Here is a 21170-nt window from a genome sequence, read left to right as displayed (position 1 = left end):
CTTGCAGCAGGAGATATCCTGTACCAAAGTCACAGTATGCTTGTGGCTATGCGTCGTCTTCCAGGTATAGCATGCTCCTGTTACCCAATAAAGTTTTAAAAAATTGAATCCTACATGGCTTGAGAAAAGCTCGCAATGATCTGCCCAGAGACTTACAATTGGCTGTCTATATCATCTTGATGGTGTAATCTGCGCGCCATGGGAGTGGGGTTTTTGGGGGGGAAAGTGCCTAGAAAAAGATTGTTGTATGCCCAAAACTTTTCAACAATAATTACAATTTTAGCTAGGAACCTTCTGCTGCAAGCATATGAATGACTATCTTTTGATCTCTTAGCTAAAACTGCAGCTGCTTGTGGCTCCCATGGAGAATTCCAAATACTCATTTGGAGCCTTTCTTCACATATAGAAACATCAAGGGTGTACATAAATACTGAGTCAAACCACTGGTTCTAGGATTTCAGATGGAAGTTTTAACTAGCCTTACCTTGAGATAACTGGGGATTAAACCTGGGAGCTTCTTTGCACAAAGCACAGTCTCTACTGCAAAAACTGCAGATGTGGCTGAATGCCTCACTCTATGGACACTGCTCTGTTCCTTGTCTTCAGAGGCATGTGATGGCATTGGCACCACTTTCTCCACAGGTGGACTATGGAGCCAAACAGACATGCTGTGGTTTATCCTATCTCACTCACCTTGGCCCCATGTGATCCCCTCTTCGGAAATGCTGATTGGGGTGGGACTAGGGCACTGAATGCAGCCGTCTGAAGGCACCCTACATTGTATGTTTCCTCTGGAGCTTCAGCCATCCAACAGGTACAGAGGCGGAAATCCGGCATGTCTCTGCCGCTGCCCATTGGCTTCAGACTTTAGAAGAATAGTAGAGGCACTCCCTGTTATCCCTGACTTCACGCTGCACTTCACAGATGCTGTGTGAGATCTGGGGCAAGGCAAGAAGACCTCTTGGGGCAGGGGCATGTTCTGCTAATTAGAAGAAAGAGAAAAATGGGTGGCAGGAAGAGATGGCTCCACCTAACATAGGCTCAGACCCCAAATGACACTTGTGAGTCAGTGGCCCTCCATAGAAATAAGCTTTCCCACCTACTATGTATGATTTTCAATACAGTGGTACCTCGGGTTAAGAACTTAATTCGTTTTGGAGCTCTGTTCTTAACCTGAAGCATCACTTTAGCCAGTGGGGCCTCCTCCTGCTGCTGCACCACCGCTGCACGATTTCTGTTCTCATCCTGAAGCAAAGTTCTTAACCCGAGGTAATATTTCTGGGTTAGCAGAGTCTGTAACCTGAAGTGTATGTAACCCAAGGTACCACTATAGTAAAGAACAGGGGTCAGCAAACTTTTTCAGCAGGGGGATGATGCACTGTCCCTCAGACCTTGGGGTGGGCCAGACTATATTTGGGGGGGGGGGATGAACAAGTTCCTATGCCCCACAAATAACCCAGAAATGCATTTTAAATAAAAGCACACATTCTACTCATGTAAAAACACGCTAAGTCCTGGACCATGCGTGGGCCAGATTTAGAAGGCGATTGGGCCCGATCCAGCCCCTGGGCCTTAGTTTGCCTACCCATGGTAAAGAGAATAGGGGCAGACATAGAATTAGTTGGTTCTGGCTCCATCTCCACTTGGTGTCTCAGCTTTTTGCTCTGCCAGTTCCATGGGCCATGGAGAAGAAAAGGTGGTTAAACGAGTATGACGTTCTTAAAGGGGGAGGGTTTAAATTTGCCCCCCCCCAAAGTGACCACAGAGTAATTGGAGTTGTGTACCCCTATTTTAGCTAACTATAAATAAGCCTTGTCCTTTTTTTAGCTTCATCCAGTAGGAAGAGTTCCATGCAGTTAAGAGATAATAGCTAGGTATCAAAGTTTATAAATCCTGCCACTGACAGCAATGTTTCAAGGTGCTTTGAAGCCAGTGGTATGCTTGGGAGTTTGCATGAGTTTTCATCTCTGAACTTGTTCTCCCAGATTTAGCATGTAAAAAGTAAACAAACCCACCCACTGCTTGTAATTAACTGCTGCCAACCATCCTGAATTACACTGGAGAACAATTAAGAGAAGTGTTTGGTTTCTAAAATAATTCTGGGAAGTCCATTGAAGTTTGGAAGGGTGGGGCAACCCACAGATCTTACTAGGAGCATCATAACCAGCAATACTTAGCTACTTGCAGAAACGATTTGGAGAAGCAACTCTTATTTGTGGACCTAAGGATTTCTTCCCTATCAATCTGCAATAAAGGATCCCTTGATTTGACTTAAAGATGGAAAATATTACGGGCTGCCAGCCAGTCAACAATGTACTTGTTTGCCTACTAGAGCCATGTTCCACCAGAAAACTGATATCAGGCTCTCAATGGACCATATAATCTGGGTTTCCCCAAATTTCTGCAAATCAAGATCCACCCACAATAATGCCAATCATGATCCAGTGGATTTCACGCTGGTTGCACCCATGACATTGACCTGCTAGATTATATTAGGGCTGCATCCCTGATCACCCCAGATTCTCCCTTGCTCTAGGCCCACCCAAGGGGTTCTTTAATTTGGAATTTGGAAATTGACAAATGTAACGATATCTTCTGACAACATGAATCTAAGGTTTATTTCTCAGGGTGGTTATGTAATGGATTGTTGTCACCTCTGAATACATTGTATTTTTTTTAAAAAAACAACAACACTAACATAGCCCCAACACCGAGCCTATAGAGCCCAATCCATGTCTTAATTGTTTTGAAAAGTACCTCCCATAATCCTTCCATTTTCCAGTCCTGTAAGTGTGTGCAGATGGTGTAGGGTGGAGTGAAAATCTCTCAAGCATTTTCAGAAAACGAAGCAAGCCAAATAGACTTAATTGGAGATAGCTTCAGCTTCCCAGATCTATCAGAGGGTCATCACTGTGATTCTATTGGTTCACCAACAGGGTTCTTTGGTGGTGGTTGTTTTTCATTACACCCCCACTTCATGCTCCACAGACTGAGCATATAAAAAGCACAGGGAATTATAGAAAACAGGTTCATGTGAAATACAGATACCAAATAACATCTCCTTTTGACAGGTGAGGCCAATAAGACCACCTTCCTCCTTTGTTTAGCAAAGACAGAGCAAGCAAAACAAATCTAATCTGGATGTTCAGCAGTCATTGAAGAAGTGAAAGACAATGAGTAATAGAAAAGGAGTGATATAAATATGAGTTTCTTTTTACAAGCTATACTTGCAAATCTGAATTTCCACAGGCAGGTGGTCTTGAGAGTGAGGTTTCTAAAATAAGCCAGGATCTGACTGCTTACTCTACCCTGTACGATCACTTCTACCCAAGATGCATGTTCCTTCACAGCATCTGCCATGACCCATGCAAGTGTACATTAGAATTAAGGTATCTTTTAATAAGGGTTTACAGCTGCACCGTGACCAGAAATGGGCATGGAAGATGCATGCTTCTAACAATCCTGTAAATGTTACCCCGTCTCAGGATGTTCGGTTCTGATAACAAACCTTTAGGAGAAGGAGACCTGCGGAAATTACTTAAACTTTATCGCACAGAGATCTCCATGGCAGTCGACGATGTCTTCCCATTGCTCCACGGACTGGCAGATCATGACATTGTCACGGAAAAGATGTTCAAGGTGAGAGGAATAAGAACAATGATGAGATGATATATACTTCAAGTTTCCCTACTAACTATTAAAACAATCTCTTTTGTGGCATGCATATAATTTGTATAGAGGATAAGTTATATATACCTGCCCTTTTTTTGTTTGTGTACTGCTGGACTATGACCTTCATTTCTTTTATTTTTCTCTAAAATTTTAATCTGGTAGTTTTATTTTGTATTTCATTTTCTCTGGACCCAGTTAGGGAGGTCAGGTAGAAAGAGAGAGGTTTTTATTTTCATTTGATGCTGCTTGTATCATAGCACCGATTTGTAGTCATGAATCTCAGTGTACATCGTATATTATTTTATACACCAAAGATCATGGGTGTTGTATGAAAATCCTTGCAAATGGCACAAAATCCTAAGGGCTGTGAACAATCAGAGCAGACCAAATAAAAATTAATGAACATTACTAATTTAGTTTTATTAATGTCAATGGGTCTACTCTAAGTAGCACTAGCATTGGCTACAATATTAAGCCTAGGGAAGCACTATTGTTTCGTAGACCTTCAAAGTGAGCAGTTCATGAGATGAGCAGTTCTGGAGTGCTTGTGTGATGGCCCATGTTTAATTCATTGGTTTCCCCTTTTTTCAGCATTATTGGCACTTCACAGTTGTTGTTCTTCAGTCTATAGTATGTCCCCGGGACTTTACCTGCAGTGCCAGAATTTGAGACTCTTGCTGTAACTTCAGAAGACAGATTTGACTGCAGTGTACTTAAGCAATTTAGGGGAGCAGTTAAATCTACCAGTATTTGGAAAGTAGACTAGCCTTGCTTTTTCTTTCTCCCTGAAGGATACTCTCCATCTGAAGGAGAAGGATGGCTGCCACAAGGCCTTCCATGCCATGTTAACGTGGCTGTTGAGCCAGGACTCCTCTTCCATCCGGGACTTCTGGAGGGTTCTCTTCAAGGATTATAACCTGGAGAGATATTCCAAGCTCCAGTCCATTCGAAGCAGCTTTCCTAAAGGTATTTGCTGAAGTCATCATAGCCACGAAGAAATGGAAGATGAGTGAAATATAAGTGGAAATAGATTTAGAAATGCCTCTCTCATGTTTAAAAGCTGGGAATCGTTTATTTATTCACCTTTCTTGTTTAGCTTGTTTATTTTACTGCATAATATAATGTGTTTTCCTGCTCCAGGGACAGTTTCCCCCACCCTGAAGCACAATTTCTATAATCAGGCGAGAATCCCACAAAACAGACTTATGGATGGGTGTTTATTGTGGATCCATGCTCCTTATGCATACACATTTATTTGCAGTGTCCACATATCTTTGGCATCAAAATGCCAGCCTATATTTCCCACTGCATCATACCTTGTTTAATCTGTATTTACCGTTTATGGGGAAAATATAAGAATAAGAAAAGCTTGTTGCTAGCAACCCATTGTTGCCTCATTTACAATATTAAGTCCTGTCTAGACATGCCTCCAGTCTCAGAATTTGCTTTCTTTTCAGACCTGGATCTCAGTAGGTATTGCAGCAGGGCAAGGAAGCTCGCAGCCAGTCCTAAGGTATTGACTCCGCACAAATCCCAAGGGAAGAGGAAAGCGACAGATGAAAAAGATGCTTTGCACCCACCTCAACTTTCAGCAAAAGGCGACCCACACCTTGGTATAGAACTATTTGCTGGGGTTTTGCTGTGCGTTTTGTGGATGCAAGAGTTGATATTAAACATGCCAAAGAGGATTAGGAATGGATTTCCTCCAGGAAGAAATAAGGACCTGGAATGAGAATTTTCAGTTTCAAGAACATCAGCACAAGCCATTCTCTTTTTTGGTAGTATTTCACTACCTTGATTTGTTTTATTGAAGATATTGATTTACCAGTTTTCAGGCGAGCTTTGCAAAGCAGTTTCCATGCAATGCTAACGAACTGAGCATCAGTTTAAAAATATATTTTTTAAAAAACAGCCAAGGCAAGAACTTTCTGAAAACTACATCTCCTTCTTCTCAGAGCTACATCTCTCCTTCTCATTCAGGGTGGTGGTGGTTAGGGAGGGAGAGGCCACCTCAGTTGCAATACTAGGAGCTAGGTCATGGGGAGGCAAACTCAGGCCCGGGGGCCAGATCTGGCCCAATCGCCTTCTAAATCCGGCCTGCAGACGGTTCAGGATCAGCGTGTTTTTACATGAGTAGAATGTGTGCTTTTATTTAAAATGCACCTCTGGGTTATTTGTGGGGCATAGGAATTCGTTCATTCCCCTCCCCCCCAAAAATATAGTCTGGCCCCCCACAAGGTCTGAGGAACAGTGGACCAGCCCCCTGCTGAAAAAGTTTGCTGACCCCTGTCCTAAACACATACTTGCTGTTTATTCGGGGGGGGGGAGCCTTGTTTTCAGTATTGTAATGCGTGTCCTATAAATCAACAGGATCCCTTCCAAAGGCAAAATCTGTGAAGAAGTCAGAAAATGTTGAGACCCAGCATTATCCCCTTTCGCATGGTGGTATGTGCAGCACTTTGCCATTCTTTGTATCTATCCAGCACTGACCTAACACGGTACCTTCACTTATTTCACTCAGAAGTGACCAAACTTTGTTTCTTCTTACTTAGATTCTAGATCAGGGATGAGGATCCTGTGGCCCTCCATATTTTGTTGGACTACATCTCCCATTATTGTGGCCTACTGGCTACACTGGCTGGGGCTGATGGGAGCTGGAGTCACAACAATATCAGGAGAGGCAAAGGTTCGCCACCCTGTTCTACATCAAAACGAGGGCAATTAAGCTGATATAAAAATTTAGACTGTATAAATTCTGTGTCCCTGCTTTGATGAGATAAATCCAGTGTGATCTTCCATTTTCCAGGTGACACTAAGAAATGCATCAAAACTGGTGGTGAGTTTTATTCAGCAGACAAACTGGAAGAGAGGAACAAAGCTCAGGATCTGAAGCCCAGCGGGAAAGCTAAAGAATCCCAGGTCCGTAAATACATATGCCACACAATATACTTCTAATCCTTTCACATTTTCTCTGCCTCTTTTGCTTTGAAGTTACTAGCAAGCTTTGGGGGCCACAGAGTCCTTCAGACCACAGTGCCAGGTGAGTGGATCATGGCATTGGTTTTGCCAAGGGCAGACACTGCCGGTTTTTGTCTATGCAGCACCTGCAGTCAGGTGCTTCACAATTACTTCTGTGTGCAATTACCAACCTCTCTATTAAGGGGCAAACCCGGCAGCTTCGGCTCATGGCAAGTGAATCACATGACCCACCCACCCACCTCACTCAGGGAATTTACTGGTAGAACAGAACAAGCAGTTGCGTAAGTGAAGCCTTAGTCTAATACTGCACCCGAGAGTCAGACAGAAACAAGGAGGGCTGGGCTCCTGCACTTTTAATAGCTGCTTAGAAGAGGGAATTGCAACAAGAGTAGTAGGTTAAATGGTAGCTACAACGGCTGAAATTCCTTCTTCTGCACAACTACTGAAGATGCAGGAGTCCTATTCAGCTGAACACTCCAACTAACACCCTCCTTCAGGTGTGGCTTGTGCCTCTTTGCCTCACAACTCAGCTTGACTCTTTTACCTGTGGGGAAGCTTGTGTGAGTTTTCTGCACATTCCAGTCAAAGTTCAAAGGCTACGGAGGAGAAATTTATAGCTGATCCAGTGTTGTTAGGTTCTGGATCAGCTGTGTTTTAATGTATGTCTGTTGCAAAGCCTTTATGGTGCTCTTTTATTGTTTTTATAATATAGTAATAATAATAATAATAATTTTTTTTATACCCCACCCTACCCAGCCAAGGCCGGGCTCAGAGCGGCTTACAAGCAATAATAAAAACAAGTTGAATGAATACAACTTAAAAACAAAATTAAAATACAACATTAAAATAATGAAATATTAAAATGTAGCCTCATCGCAGGAGGAGAAGGAAAAGAAAAAAGAAAGAGAGGGAGGGAATCAAATTGGCTCCAAGCCAAAGGCCAGGCGGAACAACTCTGTCTTACAGGCCCTGCAGAAAGAAATCAGATCCTGCAGGGCCCTGGTCTCATGAGGCAGAGCGTTCAGGCCCTGACTCTGGTTGAAGCTAATCTAACTTCCTTAGGGCCCGGGACCACTAGGGTGTTGCTATTTATGGACCTTGAGGCTCTCCGTGGGGCATACCGGGAGAGAATTTTATGTGTACTGCTTAGAGATTTTTTAAAATATTAAGTTGTTTAGAGAAGCTTTTAAATAATAAATGAACTTGTGCGTTATTATCACAGCTGCTGCAAAAGGCAGCATCAGATAAAGGTAAAGGTACCCCTGCCCGTACGGGCCAGTCTTGACAGACTCTGGGGTTGTGCGCCCATCTCACTTAAGAGGCCAGGGGGCAGCGCTGTCCGGAGACACTTCCGGGTCACGTGGCCAGCGTGACATCGCTGCTCTGGCGAGCCAGAGCCGCACACGGAAACGCCGTTTACCTTCCCGCTGGTAAGCGGTCCCTATTTATCTACTTGCACCCGGAGGTGCTTTCGAACTGCTAGGTTGACAGGCGCTGGGACCGAGCAGCGGGAGCGCACCCCGCCGCAGGGATTCGAACCGCCGACCTTTTGATCGGCAAGTCCTAGGCGCTGAGGCTTTAACCCACAGCGCCACCTGCGTCCCGTGCAGCATCAGATAGAACATTAATTAATAACTTTACTACAAGACCCATGGATGACCCATACCTGTCAGTTTTCTTAGGGAGACAGAAGAACATCTCCAGTGGCATTGGGGAGGAGCTGGAGAGGACCATCATTTTAGCTTTTCAAAGCACAAACACACTGAAGCACCAACACTATGCATTGTGACCCTCATGTAGTGCAGCCTTTTCCAACCTGGTGCCGCCTTAAAGATGTTTCTGACTACAATTCCCATCAGCCCATGCTGCATTTAGAGTGCACCAGGTTAGGGAAGGCAAGTCTGGGACAGTCCTACTTGGAATAACTGCTATGATCAGTGGGGTGGACTTACTCCTTGGTTCATAATTCTTCTCTTGATTTTCAGAATGGAGATCAAAAAGCAAACTTGCAGAATAGTTGCCCTACCATCCCTTTCCACACTGTGGATCCAGCCCCCCAGCAGGTAACAAAAAGAATGTCATTTTCCTTTCCCTGTGCTAAAGGTATGTCAGCTTCCCTCTGCCAGTGCTCTTCATATATGGCTATGTTTTTCATGGAGGAGGTTTCTCCTGTTCTTCATATATTCCCACCTCTTTGTATAGTGGGATTTCTTGCTGGTTTTTTTTTTTTAGTAACATGGAAAACTGTTCACACAACGTTGTTTTATTTTGTTATTCATCATATTTGTATTCTACCCTTCCTGGAAAGGAATTCAGGTGGTTTACGTAGGATTATTTACCCTACTTTATCTTCACCAGAACCCTGTGAGGTAGGTTGGGCAGAGAGATAAAAGGTGACTTTTCCTCAAGTCTCCCAGTTAGCTTTGTGGCCGAGTGGGGATTTGAACTCGGGTCTACCCAGTCCAGTTCAAGTGTGCTATCCACTCAAACACTTTTTAGCGTGCAAATAGAAGCAAGTGGAGTTTCCACCCTTATGGGATTTAGAACTCATGGGCTGCGTGTGGCGTTCGTACGGAGCCCCCGGTCATCTCACAGACTATTGACCCATACACCACTAATCCACTGCCACCAACCAAGTCCTCTCTTGTAAAATCACTTAGTCTCAGTCAGGTTCTCAAGGTAACAAAGAAGAGTGTAGTTTACTGTAGACACAAACAAACTTTAACTGCATTCCAAACGTTGTTACTCTTTACGTTCTTAGTCTTATTTTATCCTGTCTCTATCTCTTCTACCTCCCCTCACACAAGAACCCACTGCACTGTCTCTCTATTTCCAACTGCTTTTCCAACTGCCTTTCCCAACCAACCCACTAAAACCAACCAACTACCCACCATCAACTAACTCAAACCTCGTGCTAAGCCCTTTTATAAATAGGTAGGCTCCGCCTCCAGCTTTCCTATTGGTCTACATTTTTAACCCTTTCTCGCCCCCCCTGTACAGACATTTTCTAAACAAACAGCCAAACGCCACACTGGGTATTGTCAGGAAGGGGGAAACCCTGAGATTAAACATAATCAAATGTGCACGCACACACATATGAAATGGGACAGATTTGTAGGTATTTTTAGCACCTGTGTTTTCAGCATTATGCTAAATTTAAAGAGAGAAAAAAGAAAATGTAGAAGGAGGGTAGTTGGGCAGTTTGTCTGTTCAAACAAGTTGAAGGCATAAGCAACTTTTAAGGAGAGATGCCTTGTGCTTTTATGCTGCAGGTGTATTTCCCAAGTAGCCACTCCACATATAAGCAGTCAGCACTGTAGCTTTTGGAAAATACATCTGGAAACCTGCAAAGGAGGCAGCCCATGGTAACTCCCCGGTGCATCACCTCATGGGATTACAGACACACTTCCCCATGTGGTTACTGCAGGCAAACATTATGATGTTTGTTGTGAGATGCACACAGTGGCACCTGGAAACACATCTGCCAGAGAAAATATGAAATGGTCTTCGCTTTTTTAAATGTAAAAGCCACAGAAATTGGACACCGATTAAGACTGGACGGAGTGAGAGTCACAGACTGTGCAAGCCCCTTGCTGCAGTACAGTCAGGTCACATCCACGCCATATATTTAAAGCACATTGTTTTCCCCTGGAGAATCCTGGGGAATGTAGTTTAAGGTTACTGGATATTGTAGCTCTGTGAGGGGTAAACTACAGTTCCCAGGATTCCTTGGGGGAAGCCTTGTGTTTTAAATGAATGGTGTAGATGTCACCACATTCACAAATCATGCCTAAAACCGAAGCCAGTCTTTTGGCCTGAAAACTAGTGTTTCTTTATAGAGAAGATGTGCTGAGCATCCCAGCTGTCCTAGACAGAGGCACATCTGACACAGGCATGTTGAGTAATACCCTTTGCCTTGCATTTCTTTCTTTCTTTTTTATTGATACAGCAAGAAAAAAGAAAAAGCACAAATACCAAATTACACACAGGAATAACCATAGCCACATAATTTTCTTAACAAACAATAAAACATATATTGATCATAACACTAAAGACCAAACCTCCCGTCTATTCCATATTTCGATTTCATATTACTTATTGCCAATACACACTTTTATCATAATTAAACTTTTTCTTACTATATCTAATTTCTTATATCTACCTTGCAACTATTACTGAAGTTCCCCGAATGCTGCAACAGAATTTAAACTACTATATTTATTTTTCAAATATTCTTTGAAAACCTCCCATTTTGAAACAAATTCCTGTTTTGATTTATTCTTTACTTTTTCTGATAGACCGTCTAATTCGGCATATTCTGTCCGTTTTTGGATCCAATCTTGTATAGAGGGGATTTCATTACTCTTCCATTTTGCCGCAGTCAGAACTCTTGCTGCCGCCGTCGCATATAAAAAGATACCCTTCCTCTTTTCCCTTTGCATTTCTGATGCTCTTAAGCAGAAAATGAATCTCCACCAAGCCACATAGTTCATTATGTCTTGAAAGTTTCACCCCACTTGGGAAGTCCCAGGTTTCCTCAGCTTCTTAGACTGGTGCCAGATTCACCCATGGGACAAGGTTTCACCATGAGAATAATTTCTCCTTGGCAGAGCTTAGTGCCGCTCCTGCCAGAATGGAATTCCCCAAAGATTTCACAGTTAAAGGCTATTGCACAGCAAGGAACACCTTGCACATCAAGGCCAGTATTGGTCCTCACTTTCCCCTGCTCAGTTGGGTTTTGCTTCTGAAGCCATCTCTCTTAATAAGGGCAGATTAGCAAAACTTGCAGAGGCTCAGTTACAATGTCCATTGCATGCCCTCTGTGCCTCCCACCAAGGCTCTCAAGTTTGGGAAAAGCAGTATTTGAAGAAAGCAGCAAAGCGCAAAGGACAGAACAAGCCCTTTTTCCTACAGGAAGCAGCTCTGTACTTTATTAGTGTCAAGCATTTCTGCTGCATCAGACTCTGCTGCACAAATGACCAAAGTTCTGGTGCTGTTTTCTTGGATGTTCTATCTCAAAGCAGAGTTCAATAAAAGAGCCAGAGCAAGGGCAAACCTCCCTTTAATTCCGTCTGCCTCATGTATTTCCAGTGTTACAATTAAATCACCCATTTCTAGGGATCTTGCCTGCCAGAAAGAGCTCTCTGCTCCAACTCCCTGTTGCCCTGAGACTGCAGAGCTGTAAGGCAGCCTTTCTAAACCTGTGGGTCAACAGATGTTGTTGAACTACAACTCTCATCACCCCTACCTAGCAAGGCCAGAGCTCAGGGATAATGGGAGTTGTAGTCCAACAACATCTGGGGACCCACAGGTTGAGAACTGCTGCCAGTACAAGGGAAGTGGGACTAGAGCGGCTGGGTTGTGGTTGTGGATGTGTGCGCTTGAGATTTGATAACTTCATAAATTGTTGCCTGGACTTTCTTGCATTCCTCTTCCCTCCCCATTCCTTTTTCCTTTTGTGTTGTGTCCAATCCTGGAGTCTCCCAATCCCTTTAAAAAAAAAACCCTGTGTAGAGCATTTAATCAATTTTATGCACTTTAAGTGTTAATGATGAAAGTAGCAGAGGCTGGTGATCTGGATAGGTGGCTGTAGGTGTGCTGCTCCCTAGCCATGTAGAGAGAATCCGTCTGAAAATGGAGTCTTTATTCTATTTCAATTCTCCCAAATTTTGCTGGGCCAGAAGAACGATGACGAATGTGCCGTCTGCAGGGATGGTGGGGAGCTGATCTGCTGTGATGGATGCCCCAAGGCCTTTCATCTCACCTGCCTGGTGCCACCACTGACAGAGATTCCCAGGTAATGACAGTTCTGCTGGTATTTCCATAGCCCCCTGGAATCACATCAATATCTGGGTGCAGAACAGGTTTTATTTTGATTATAAGCCACCTTAAATGCTTGCTTGCTAGAAATCCAGGATATAATGGCTTGAAACAAGTATCTGGACCATGATCAGACAGTTTTTACAGCTGATCTTCCTTGTGCATGTTCGGAGGGCATATTGACCTAGCCCCAACCACAGTTCTCACAGCAGATGAGGATGACTTGCGCAGAGCCTGTTCTCTTCTAGGAACAGGGAGTGGCCTAGGAGGGAAAGGCACCCATCCTTTTATTTCTCAGGATCTTTCCTGTGTGCAATTTGTTTATGTCTTCCTGCCCTCACTTGCAATAGTGTGTCTGAGACTGGTGGTAGATACACCATTTTCCACTGGGTGGGTGGGGGACTGTTTTTGTTTACATTTGCTTAACTTGTTTCATCCATTTCTTCCTCTCTTTCTCTACTTGCTATTCACGATCATGCTCCTGTCTTTTCCCCCTCGGGACACTGAGCAGCGGGACATGGAGGTGCGATTCCTGCTCCTCCGGGCAATCGAAACAATACAGGTGCAATGGAGAAGAGAACAGCAGGAATGCACTTTCTCAAACACAGGTATAATTATGATCCTTGATTTCTCTGTCTCTCTTCCTGATCCTCTCTTTTCTTCTGCCTTGCAGGAAAATGTCCTACATGAAGCAACTCCAAGAAACTGCTCTTTTGCTCTTGTCTCCTTCAACAGCTGTTTATGGTCTTTTTGTGCTCATTTATTACAGTCCACTTTTCCTTTGTGAGAAAAGGGAGAATAAATGGCCCGGATCTTTGGAGTACAAAAATCTTTAATATGAACAAAATTGCAGTCTCTGAAGGTGTTTTAAGACCTTTACATGACCACCACCCTAAAACCCTGCTGAAAAATAAATTGTATCCTGCAGTGACCCCTTGTGGCTGTTTTCCAATACTGCTGAGTGATATTTCTCTCTTTAATTTTTTTTTATATAATTTGTTTGTAGGACAATGTATCATATTTATTATTGCAATAGAAGTAAAATGGTAAAAATGAAGTTCAGTGTGTTCACTATTACACTTAGTCACTTTTTTTAATACAAAAGGCAAACTCAAATCTTCTTATGCAAGTAATGTGATATATTCTGTCAATATAATATATTTATTTTGCATACCTGCTTAGGGAGCTGTATATGTCCAGAGAACAACAGAAGATGGAAGGAGGGTTCTCATCAAGGAACCTGTGTGTGCCTCCCTCAGGCAGCCTTTGCCCTCTGTGACCCCAGTGTCTGGAGTGGCACTGCCAACAGTTCAGAATGTGGGAACAGAGAAACAGCTGGTCAGTATCTCACCTCCTGTGGAACTTTCCACCATTCACTGGGCTTAGCCATTTCAAATGCTTTAAATAATAACAGTTTGCTGCAAAACATTTTGTTGCCTTATTTCTCCTACCCCACCCTACACTTAGTCTTGGCGGTCTATTAGGTCTCAAATTAAGTATATGCTTGAACATTGCTGTGATGAAACTCTACTCTGCTTAGTTCATTTTTCTGAATTCTTCTGCGGCCCTGAAAAATCTTACAATGGCCCCAATGGAAGTGGTAAGTTAGAAATCAAAGCCTTAATCTTTATCGATGCTGAAAAGGCATTTGATAATGTATCCTGGCAGTTTCTACTAAAATGTATGCAGAGAGTTGGAATGGAGGGGCCATTTATGGAGGGTATAAGAGCAATTTATTCGGGTCAGAAAGCCAAGTTGATTATTAATAATAACTTAACTAATTCGTTTGAGATCTCGAAAGGTACAAGACAGGGATGCCCCCTGTCTCCTCTCTTGTTTATTATGGTGTTAGAAATAATCACAAACAAAATAAGGGAAACCCCGGTAATAAAAGGAATTAGTATTGGAGAGAAGGAATACAAACTAAAAGCCTACGCGGATGACTTGGTAATATCATTAAGAGATCCAGTAGAGCATATCGATAAAGTCATGGAGTTGTTGGAAGAATTTGGGAAACTGGCTGGCTTTAAACTGAATAAGGCTAAAACCAAGATGTTAACAAAGAACATATCTGAAGATCAAAGAAACCAGCTTGAGCAAAAAACGGGAATTAAGGTCGTGAAAAAGGTGAAATACCTAGGTATTTGGATTTCTACGAAAAATATAAATTTAGTGGAAGATAATTACATAAAGACCTGGAAAGAAGTTAAAAAAGATTTAGAGACCTGGAGCCAGTTAAAACTCTCCTGGTCGGGGAGGATGGCAGTAATTAAGATGAGCATTCTTCCAAGGCTGCTGTTTTTATTTCAGAACATCCCGGTGATTAGGGGCACGAAGCTGTTCAAAGATTGGCAGAAAACCCTGTCCAGATTTATCTGGCAGGGCAAAAGAGCAAGAATTAAATTCAAACTACTCACAGACCGTAAAGACAGGGGAGGGTTTGCGGTCCCGAACCTGAAATTATACTATGAGGCCGCATGTTTGTGTTGGATCAAGGATTGGATTGCGTTGAAAAACACGGACTTGTTAGATTTGGAGGGATTCGATGCTAGATTTGGTTGGCATGCGTATTTATGGCAGGATAAGGAGAGAGCACATAAAGGATTTGCCAACCATATCTTTAGAGGAGCGCTGCTTGAAGTATGGAACAGAAATAAGAGACTTATAGAAAAGGACACCCCATGGTGGCTGTCACCAATTGATATCATCATAATTAAAAAAACTAACATGGAAGGACAAAGATGGACTTATGAGGTGCTATTGACAAGATCAGATAAAGGATGGAGACTCAGACCTTATGAGGAAATAAAAGACAAATTAACAACTTGGTTGCAATACTATCAAATTAATGTGTTATGGAACGAGCATAAAAAAATAGGGATGAGTGAGAAAAAGTCCAGATATCAGGTGGAAATAATAGAAGGAAATTCTAAACTCCTTTCTAAAATGTATAATCAACTATTAGATTGGGACACCAAGGATGAAGAAGTGAAGGAAGTTATGATCAAATGGGCCATAGACCTCGGATATAATTTAGAATTTGATAGGTGGGTGAAACTCTGGAACAAAGATATGAAATTTACAGCATGTGTTGGACTCCGAGAAAATTTACAAAAAATGATGTACAGGTGGTATATAACCCCTGTGAAATTGGAAAAAATGTACAAGACCGGGGACAAAACTTGCTGGAAATGCAAATCAAAAGAGGGCGACTTCTTTCACATGTGGTGGGCCTGTAGAGAAGTGAAAAGGTTTTGGGGACTTATTTATGATGAACTAAAAAAAAATATTGAAATACACTTTCCCTAAAAAACCTGAAGCTTTCCTCTTAGGAATGGTAGGGGAGGAGATAAGACGAGAAGACCAAACCATGTTCCAATATGCAACGGCAGCGGCCAGGTTACTTTTAGCGCAAAACTGGAAGACCCCCAATATCCCAACTATTAGAGAATGGCAATCCAAATTATTTGAGTATATAGAGCTAGCAAGGATGACACAGAAGATCAGGCACCAGAAAAATGCTAAATTTATTACTGATTGGAATAAATTCTTTACATATACAGAAAAAAAATAGGAAATATTAAAATTACAGTAGGTACAATATAAAGCCTGAGAGGTACTGATACAGATGGTAAAAACAAACTGCAGGGAGATAAGGTTAAAATAGAGCTCAAACCGTGATGGAGGGAAGTCCTTAATGTAATGTTGTAGTTGGATATATGTATGGGTTTATTGGTGTGTTTTGTTTTTCTCTTTTTTTTTTCTTTTCGTTTTTGTTTGGTTTATATGTGTGCGTTGGTTTATATGTGTGTGTTGTTTTGTTTTCAACTTGTATTGAAAATAAATGAAAATCAATAAAAATTTAATTAAAAAAAAGAAATCAAAGCAAGTGCAGTGGACCAGACAAGCATAAGACTTGTAGCTGCGCATGGTAGCTCTGAAGGAGAAAAAGAGGACCATGTTTTGCTAGAAACTTGACTCCAAATTCTTTCTTTTTTTCCCTTTACAGAAGCTGACCATTGGGGAGAAGTGTGGAGTATGCAGGAAAGAAGGAGACCTGATCTACTGCAATAAGTGTTTCCGGGCTTTCCACTGGCCCTGCCATTTTCCTGCCCATGCAGATCAAATCAGGTGACATTTACATCCAAGAATTAAGCCATCCTTAGCTCCCCAGACTTTATCGTTCTTGTTTGTGAGAGCGTGTCCAGATGTGGCTTACTAAGCCTGGTTTAATGTCATAGTAAAGGTAAAGGGACACCTGACCATTAGGTCCAGTCGTGGCTGACTCTGGGGTTGCGGCGCTCATCTCTCTTTATTGGCCGAGGAAGCTGGTATACAGCTTCTGGGTCATGTGGCCAGCATGACTAAGCCGCTTCTAGCAAACCAGAGCAGTGCATGGAAACACCGTTTACCTTCCCGCTGGAGCGGTACCTATTTATCTACTTGCACTTTGACATGCTTTCAAACTGCTAGGTTGGCAGGAGCAGGGACTGAGCAACAGGAGCTCACCCCGTCTTGGGGATTCGAACTGCCGACCTTCTGATCGGCAAGTCCTAGGCTTTGTGGTTTAACCCACAGCGCCACCTGCATCCCAGTGTCATAGTACCAGATCAGAAATGCAGGACAGGCACCACAAGATGGGAGTTTTGTTTATGTAAGTGCTGCTCTTCTGAATAGTACTGCCCTGTAACAGGATGAACATGGAGAGTGGCCTATTTATTGTTTGAACAGGTGTCAGGTGTGCTAGAATGGTGATTCTTACTAGGGGGTGGGGACACTTTACCTGAAGCCACCACCCTAAGTCCTTCACAGATAGATGTTCTAGTATTTTACTCAAAGCAACATCTTGATCTCAAAGTAGGCAAAATCCAGTGTTTTCTAAACGAATCCAGGCAATTATGCCGTTTATATCCTGGAGTGTCCGGTGTGGACTTCAACTAGCTACTCTCCAACGAAAGGTGATGTTGAAGTCCTTATATTACTTTTTAAATAGGCTCTCTCTGCTAGCAAGTCTGATTCATACAACTGGAAGCTGGGCCTGGTTGCATAATGAGCTTAATGTTAGCAAAACTGATGTCTCATGGCTCACTCATACAGTTGGACAGTCAACATCAGTTTTCAATTGTACGAATCAGCCTTGAGTTTTATCAGGCAACCTTGTGTGGCTTCTTCTTCCTGTCCTCTTAGGGCTTTTTCTCACTGCAGAGTAGTTGAGTAGCTAAGCATGTGCCTGGCTTGTACCAATACAGGTGGGGGCTCACATGATTATCTCAACCTCCATACAAAAAGGAATCCATGCATATGAAAAACTAGGTTTCAGGAAGAAAGGTTCTAGCCTAACTTTCTTCCTTTCTATGTGGGTGTAATGTTTTTGTATGGAAGAGCACTCAACCATGTGAGGCCCCTCTTCGACCTGAAGTAGTTCAGTCCAGCTTTAACCCATTACCTGTGCTTTCTGAAATATAGGTTTGTGACTTCAAAGGGTAAGATCCTTTGTGTGTTTTGTTCTAGTGGAATCTTAATGTGCAAATCCTGCACTAGCAACCATCCCATGACCATCAGCTTGGATGGAGCTACAAACTCAAATACCCCAACACTACGAGCGGTAAAGGTCTGGATTTTCCGAAATCTTTTCAACTTTATAGTAGCTAGTGAGTTTAATCTTTGCAGCTCCCCTGTGGAGGTCCATTAGGATGAGAGATAACTGGTTGTGTGGAGACTTGAATTTGGGTCATCCCAGTCAAAGTCTGACAATCAGACGTACACTATACGGGTTCTCATTGTTATTGTTAATACCTGTTAATTTTCTATAACATCAGTGTGTTAATAATACAGTGGAAGGAAGGAGAAACAGGCAGGAAGGGTGTGTGAATGTGAGCAAATAGTTACATTCAAAAAACTTGGTTACCCTCAATAGATGAGGATTAAAAGTTGCCAAAGGAAGAAGCAAGGGAGAATGGATCAGGGAAACTGCAGTATACATGAGTTGAATTTGATATTGTTGTACATCTCATGGTATTTATCCTTTGAATGACGAAGACAGCAATAATATAAAAAGAAAGTTCTTAGGTTTGTCCTTCAGTTGCAAATTGAACATCGCTTGCTTTTAACTTTGCAACTGAAATGATTGAAGTATGTAAAATCCATCCATCTATCATTTTTAAGAAGTGCTCCATGGATGGAAGAGCCATTTTTAGGGACAACACTGGGAGTCAGTTACCATCAAACCAACCCCCTCCCCTGCAAAAGAAAGCTGCATCTGGGCTTAGTATACATGAGGTACCTCAGTATACCTCCAGCCCCATCGTTTTGCCCAGACACAGAGGTCCAGCGCCAAGGGCCTTCTTGCAGTTCCCTCACTGTTACTGGGAACCAGGCAGAGGGCCTTTTTGGTAGTGGCACCCACCCTGTGGAATGCCCTCCCTCCAGATGTCAAAGAGAAAAACAACTATCTGACTTTTAGAAGACATCTGAAGGCAAGCTTTTAATGTTTAGCAGACTATTGTATTATTATATTTTGTTGGAAGCTGCCCAGAGTGGCTGGGGAAACCCAGCCAGATGGGCAGGGTATAAATAAATTATTATTATTATTATTATTATTATTATTATTATGTATTCACCCTGATTGTAGGCTACATACATCCTGCAGAAGGGATTTGCCTTTTCCTAGTTGGCTAGGTTAAAAAGGTAAAGGTAAAGGTACCCCTGCCCGTACGGGCCAGTCGTGTCCGACTCTAGGGTTGTGCGCTCATCTCACTTAAGAGGCCGGGAGCCAGCGCTGTCCGCAGACACTTCCGGGTCACGTGGCCAGCGTGACGAAGCTGCTCTGGCGAGCCAGCACCAGCGCAGCACACGGAAACGCCGTTTACCTTCCCGCTATAAAGCGGCACCTATTTATCTACTTGCACTTAAGGGTGCTTTCGAACTGCTAGGTGGGCAGGAGCTGGGACCGAAAGACGGGAGCTCACCCCGCCACGGGGATTCAAACCGCCGACCATGCAATCAGCAAGTCCTAGGCACTGAGGTTTTACCCACAGCGCCACCCGCATCCCTAGCATTTATATAATGGAGATTTAATAAGGCTGCAATTCAATAAATGGGTAAATCCCATTGAACAAATTGAGTCTTACCCTATGTCTATGCATAGGATTGCACTGTTTAGATGAGATTTTGAATCCTAGGTGGTGGAAGAATCTGCTGGGACTGAACCCCTTCTGAACAAGGATGATCTGGACTCTCTCTTGGGGGAGGTAATGGAAAACAAATCTTCTTGTGCTATAATTTGTCCAGTGCTGAACAGGTCTGTGGATTCTGGAATTGTCCATCGCAATGCTTGGGATAATTCGGAAGATTTTAGGTCCCCCTTGATATTAATTTGTTCTTAATTTCAATACTTTGCACTTTCAAGTTGCAAGTAGTTGTAACTTGAGAGTACTTTCATCACATCCAGAAACACAGCAGAAACTCCTCCGGGCTGCTAAAAAGGATGGCAAATCAGTTATGCCTGATGGACCTGTGCAGTCTGTGTACTTCAAAACAGGAGCGCAGCTCTATATTTGTCTACTGCCTGAATTTTGCTCCTATGAATTGCTACTCTTATTTCAGTACTGTTGACCCGGTGAACAAATAGAAATGCCTCTTTTCTCTCTAATCCTACAGAATACCTTTGATGGGATCTTGCACTGGGCATTCCAGAGCGTGCCTCGTCCACTGTCAGACACTCAAGGATTTTTCTGATAGGACTCTGGATTTGGCACCGTTTTGCTATTGTGTCAAACATGTTCCTATTGTCTCTTGCTGAAACATTGGCACCCAAAACTACTTGCTTTCATGTAGTCTATATTACCGCAATGATATAGTTCTGTTAAATTGATACTTCTCTGCTCATCTCCAATTGAGAGAATTGATATTTTCAGTCTGTACCTGAGTAGATTATCTTAATCACCCTTCAAATAATTGAGTGATGGGGTAGTAATTGAATTGTAGGATATTCTTCTTTCCACAGATTTTTTTGATGTGGGTTTCAAAAGCAAAGTCCCTCTGAACATTCTTCCTGGACAAGTTCCATGCTTCCTTTGTCAATGAGATTACTTTATGCCATTCCTATAGTATGCTACAACCTAAATTTAACCAGAAGCTTTCCCCTATTACTCTGCAAATTAAATTATTAGACACTTTTGAGGTTCTACAGGAGCCATTGCTATGGTTCCAGTTCTCAGGCAGCATGAAGAGGAAACTGTGTAGCAAGGAGACAAAGCACAGTAGAATTTCCCAGATGCTTTGAAATGTGGGGAATCCAAGCTGCCTAAGGGGACATTATAGAACCAAATGTATTCAAGAGGGCAGGGACTCAAACTGCCATCAGCACCAGCCAGCATGGTCAATTGTAAGGGGATGATGGGGATTGCTGTCCTACAATATCCAGAAGGCCACAGGTTACCAGCCATGTCCTTCAGACTTAAAAGTTTATAACAACTGATGAGTTTACTAATATGAGTTAATATGTGTTGCTTATGATTATGTGATATTGTAGGTGTTTGTGGACTGCCCTTGAGTGAGTCTACTTATCCCTTATAGCTTGTCTCTCACAGCTACTAATGGCAGAGCACCTTGTAGCAATTCATGTCATATGCTGAGTTAAAACATTAAAGGTGTCGTGGCTGCTCCTGAATGATAAAATTGTTCTCCTGGAAGCTTTC

The 21170-nt window shown here is 42.7% G+C and overlaps 1 protein-coding gene and 1 long non-coding RNA gene across 5 annotated transcripts; one reads left to right on the top strand and one right to left on the bottom strand.

Moving 5' to 3' along the window:
• The first annotated feature begins 233 nt into the window (after nucleotides 1–233).
• Nucleotides 234–21067, top strand: AIRE (autoimmune regulator). 4 transcript variants are annotated; one of them, XM_079976892.1, is made up of 14 exons: nucleotides 234–1061; nucleotides 3486–3639; nucleotides 4464–4638; nucleotides 5130–5285; nucleotides 6043–6117; nucleotides 6479–6591; nucleotides 8637–8714; nucleotides 12333–12448; nucleotides 12983–13079; nucleotides 13654–13809; nucleotides 16481–16602; nucleotides 17983–18082; nucleotides 19653–19721; nucleotides 20131–21067. In XM_079976892.1, the coding sequence occupies exons 2-14, from the start codon at nucleotides 3487–3489 to the stop codon at nucleotides 20206–20208; spliced, it is 1488 nt and encodes a 495-aa protein (XP_079833018.1). In that variant the 5' UTR covers nucleotides 234–1061; nucleotide 3486; the 3' UTR covers nucleotides 20209–21067. The 4 variants fall into 4 exon arrangements, with proteins under 4 accessions (XP_079833018.1, XP_079833017.1, XP_079833016.1 ...); XM_079976891.1 differs by lacking the exon at nucleotides 234–1061 and having other exon boundaries at nucleotides 1428–3639; nucleotides 17983–18076; XM_079976890.1 differs by lacking the exon at nucleotides 234–1061 and having other exon boundaries at nucleotides 1429–3639; nucleotides 12336–12448.
• On the bottom strand, nucleotides 4512–6470 carry LOC307216544. The gene is made up of 3 exons (XR_013839134.1): nucleotides 6175–6470; nucleotides 5253–5395; nucleotides 4512–4645 (listed from the first exon to the last, which is right to left on the bottom strand). It is a non-coding gene; the product is annotated as an uncharacterized lncRNA (long non-coding RNA).
• Nucleotides 21068–21170: the final 103 nt, after the last annotated feature.

Source organism: Podarcis cretensis (assembly GCF_951804945.1).
Source record: "Podarcis cretensis genome assembly, chromosome: 5".
Taxonomy (NCBI): domain Eukaryota; kingdom Metazoa; phylum Chordata; class Lepidosauria; order Squamata; family Lacertidae; genus Podarcis; species Podarcis cretensis.
The sequence above is the reverse complement of the archived record's forward strand: the minus strand, read 5'-3'. Positions and strand labels throughout refer to the sequence as shown.

Coding starts and splice junctions, on each gene's coding strand:
- AIRE (XM_079976889.1), top strand. CDS start 3,469: ATGTTACCCCGTCTCAGGATGTTCGGTTCTGATAACAAACCTTTAGGA. Junction 8,715..12,332: donor TGGATCCAGCCCCCCAGCAG/GTAACAAAAAGA, acceptor TTGCTGGGCCAG/AAGAACGATGACGAATGTGC. Junction 13,080..13,653: donor ATGCACTTTCTCAAACACAG/GTATAATTATGA, acceptor ATACCTGCTTAG/GGAGCTGTATATGTCCAGAG.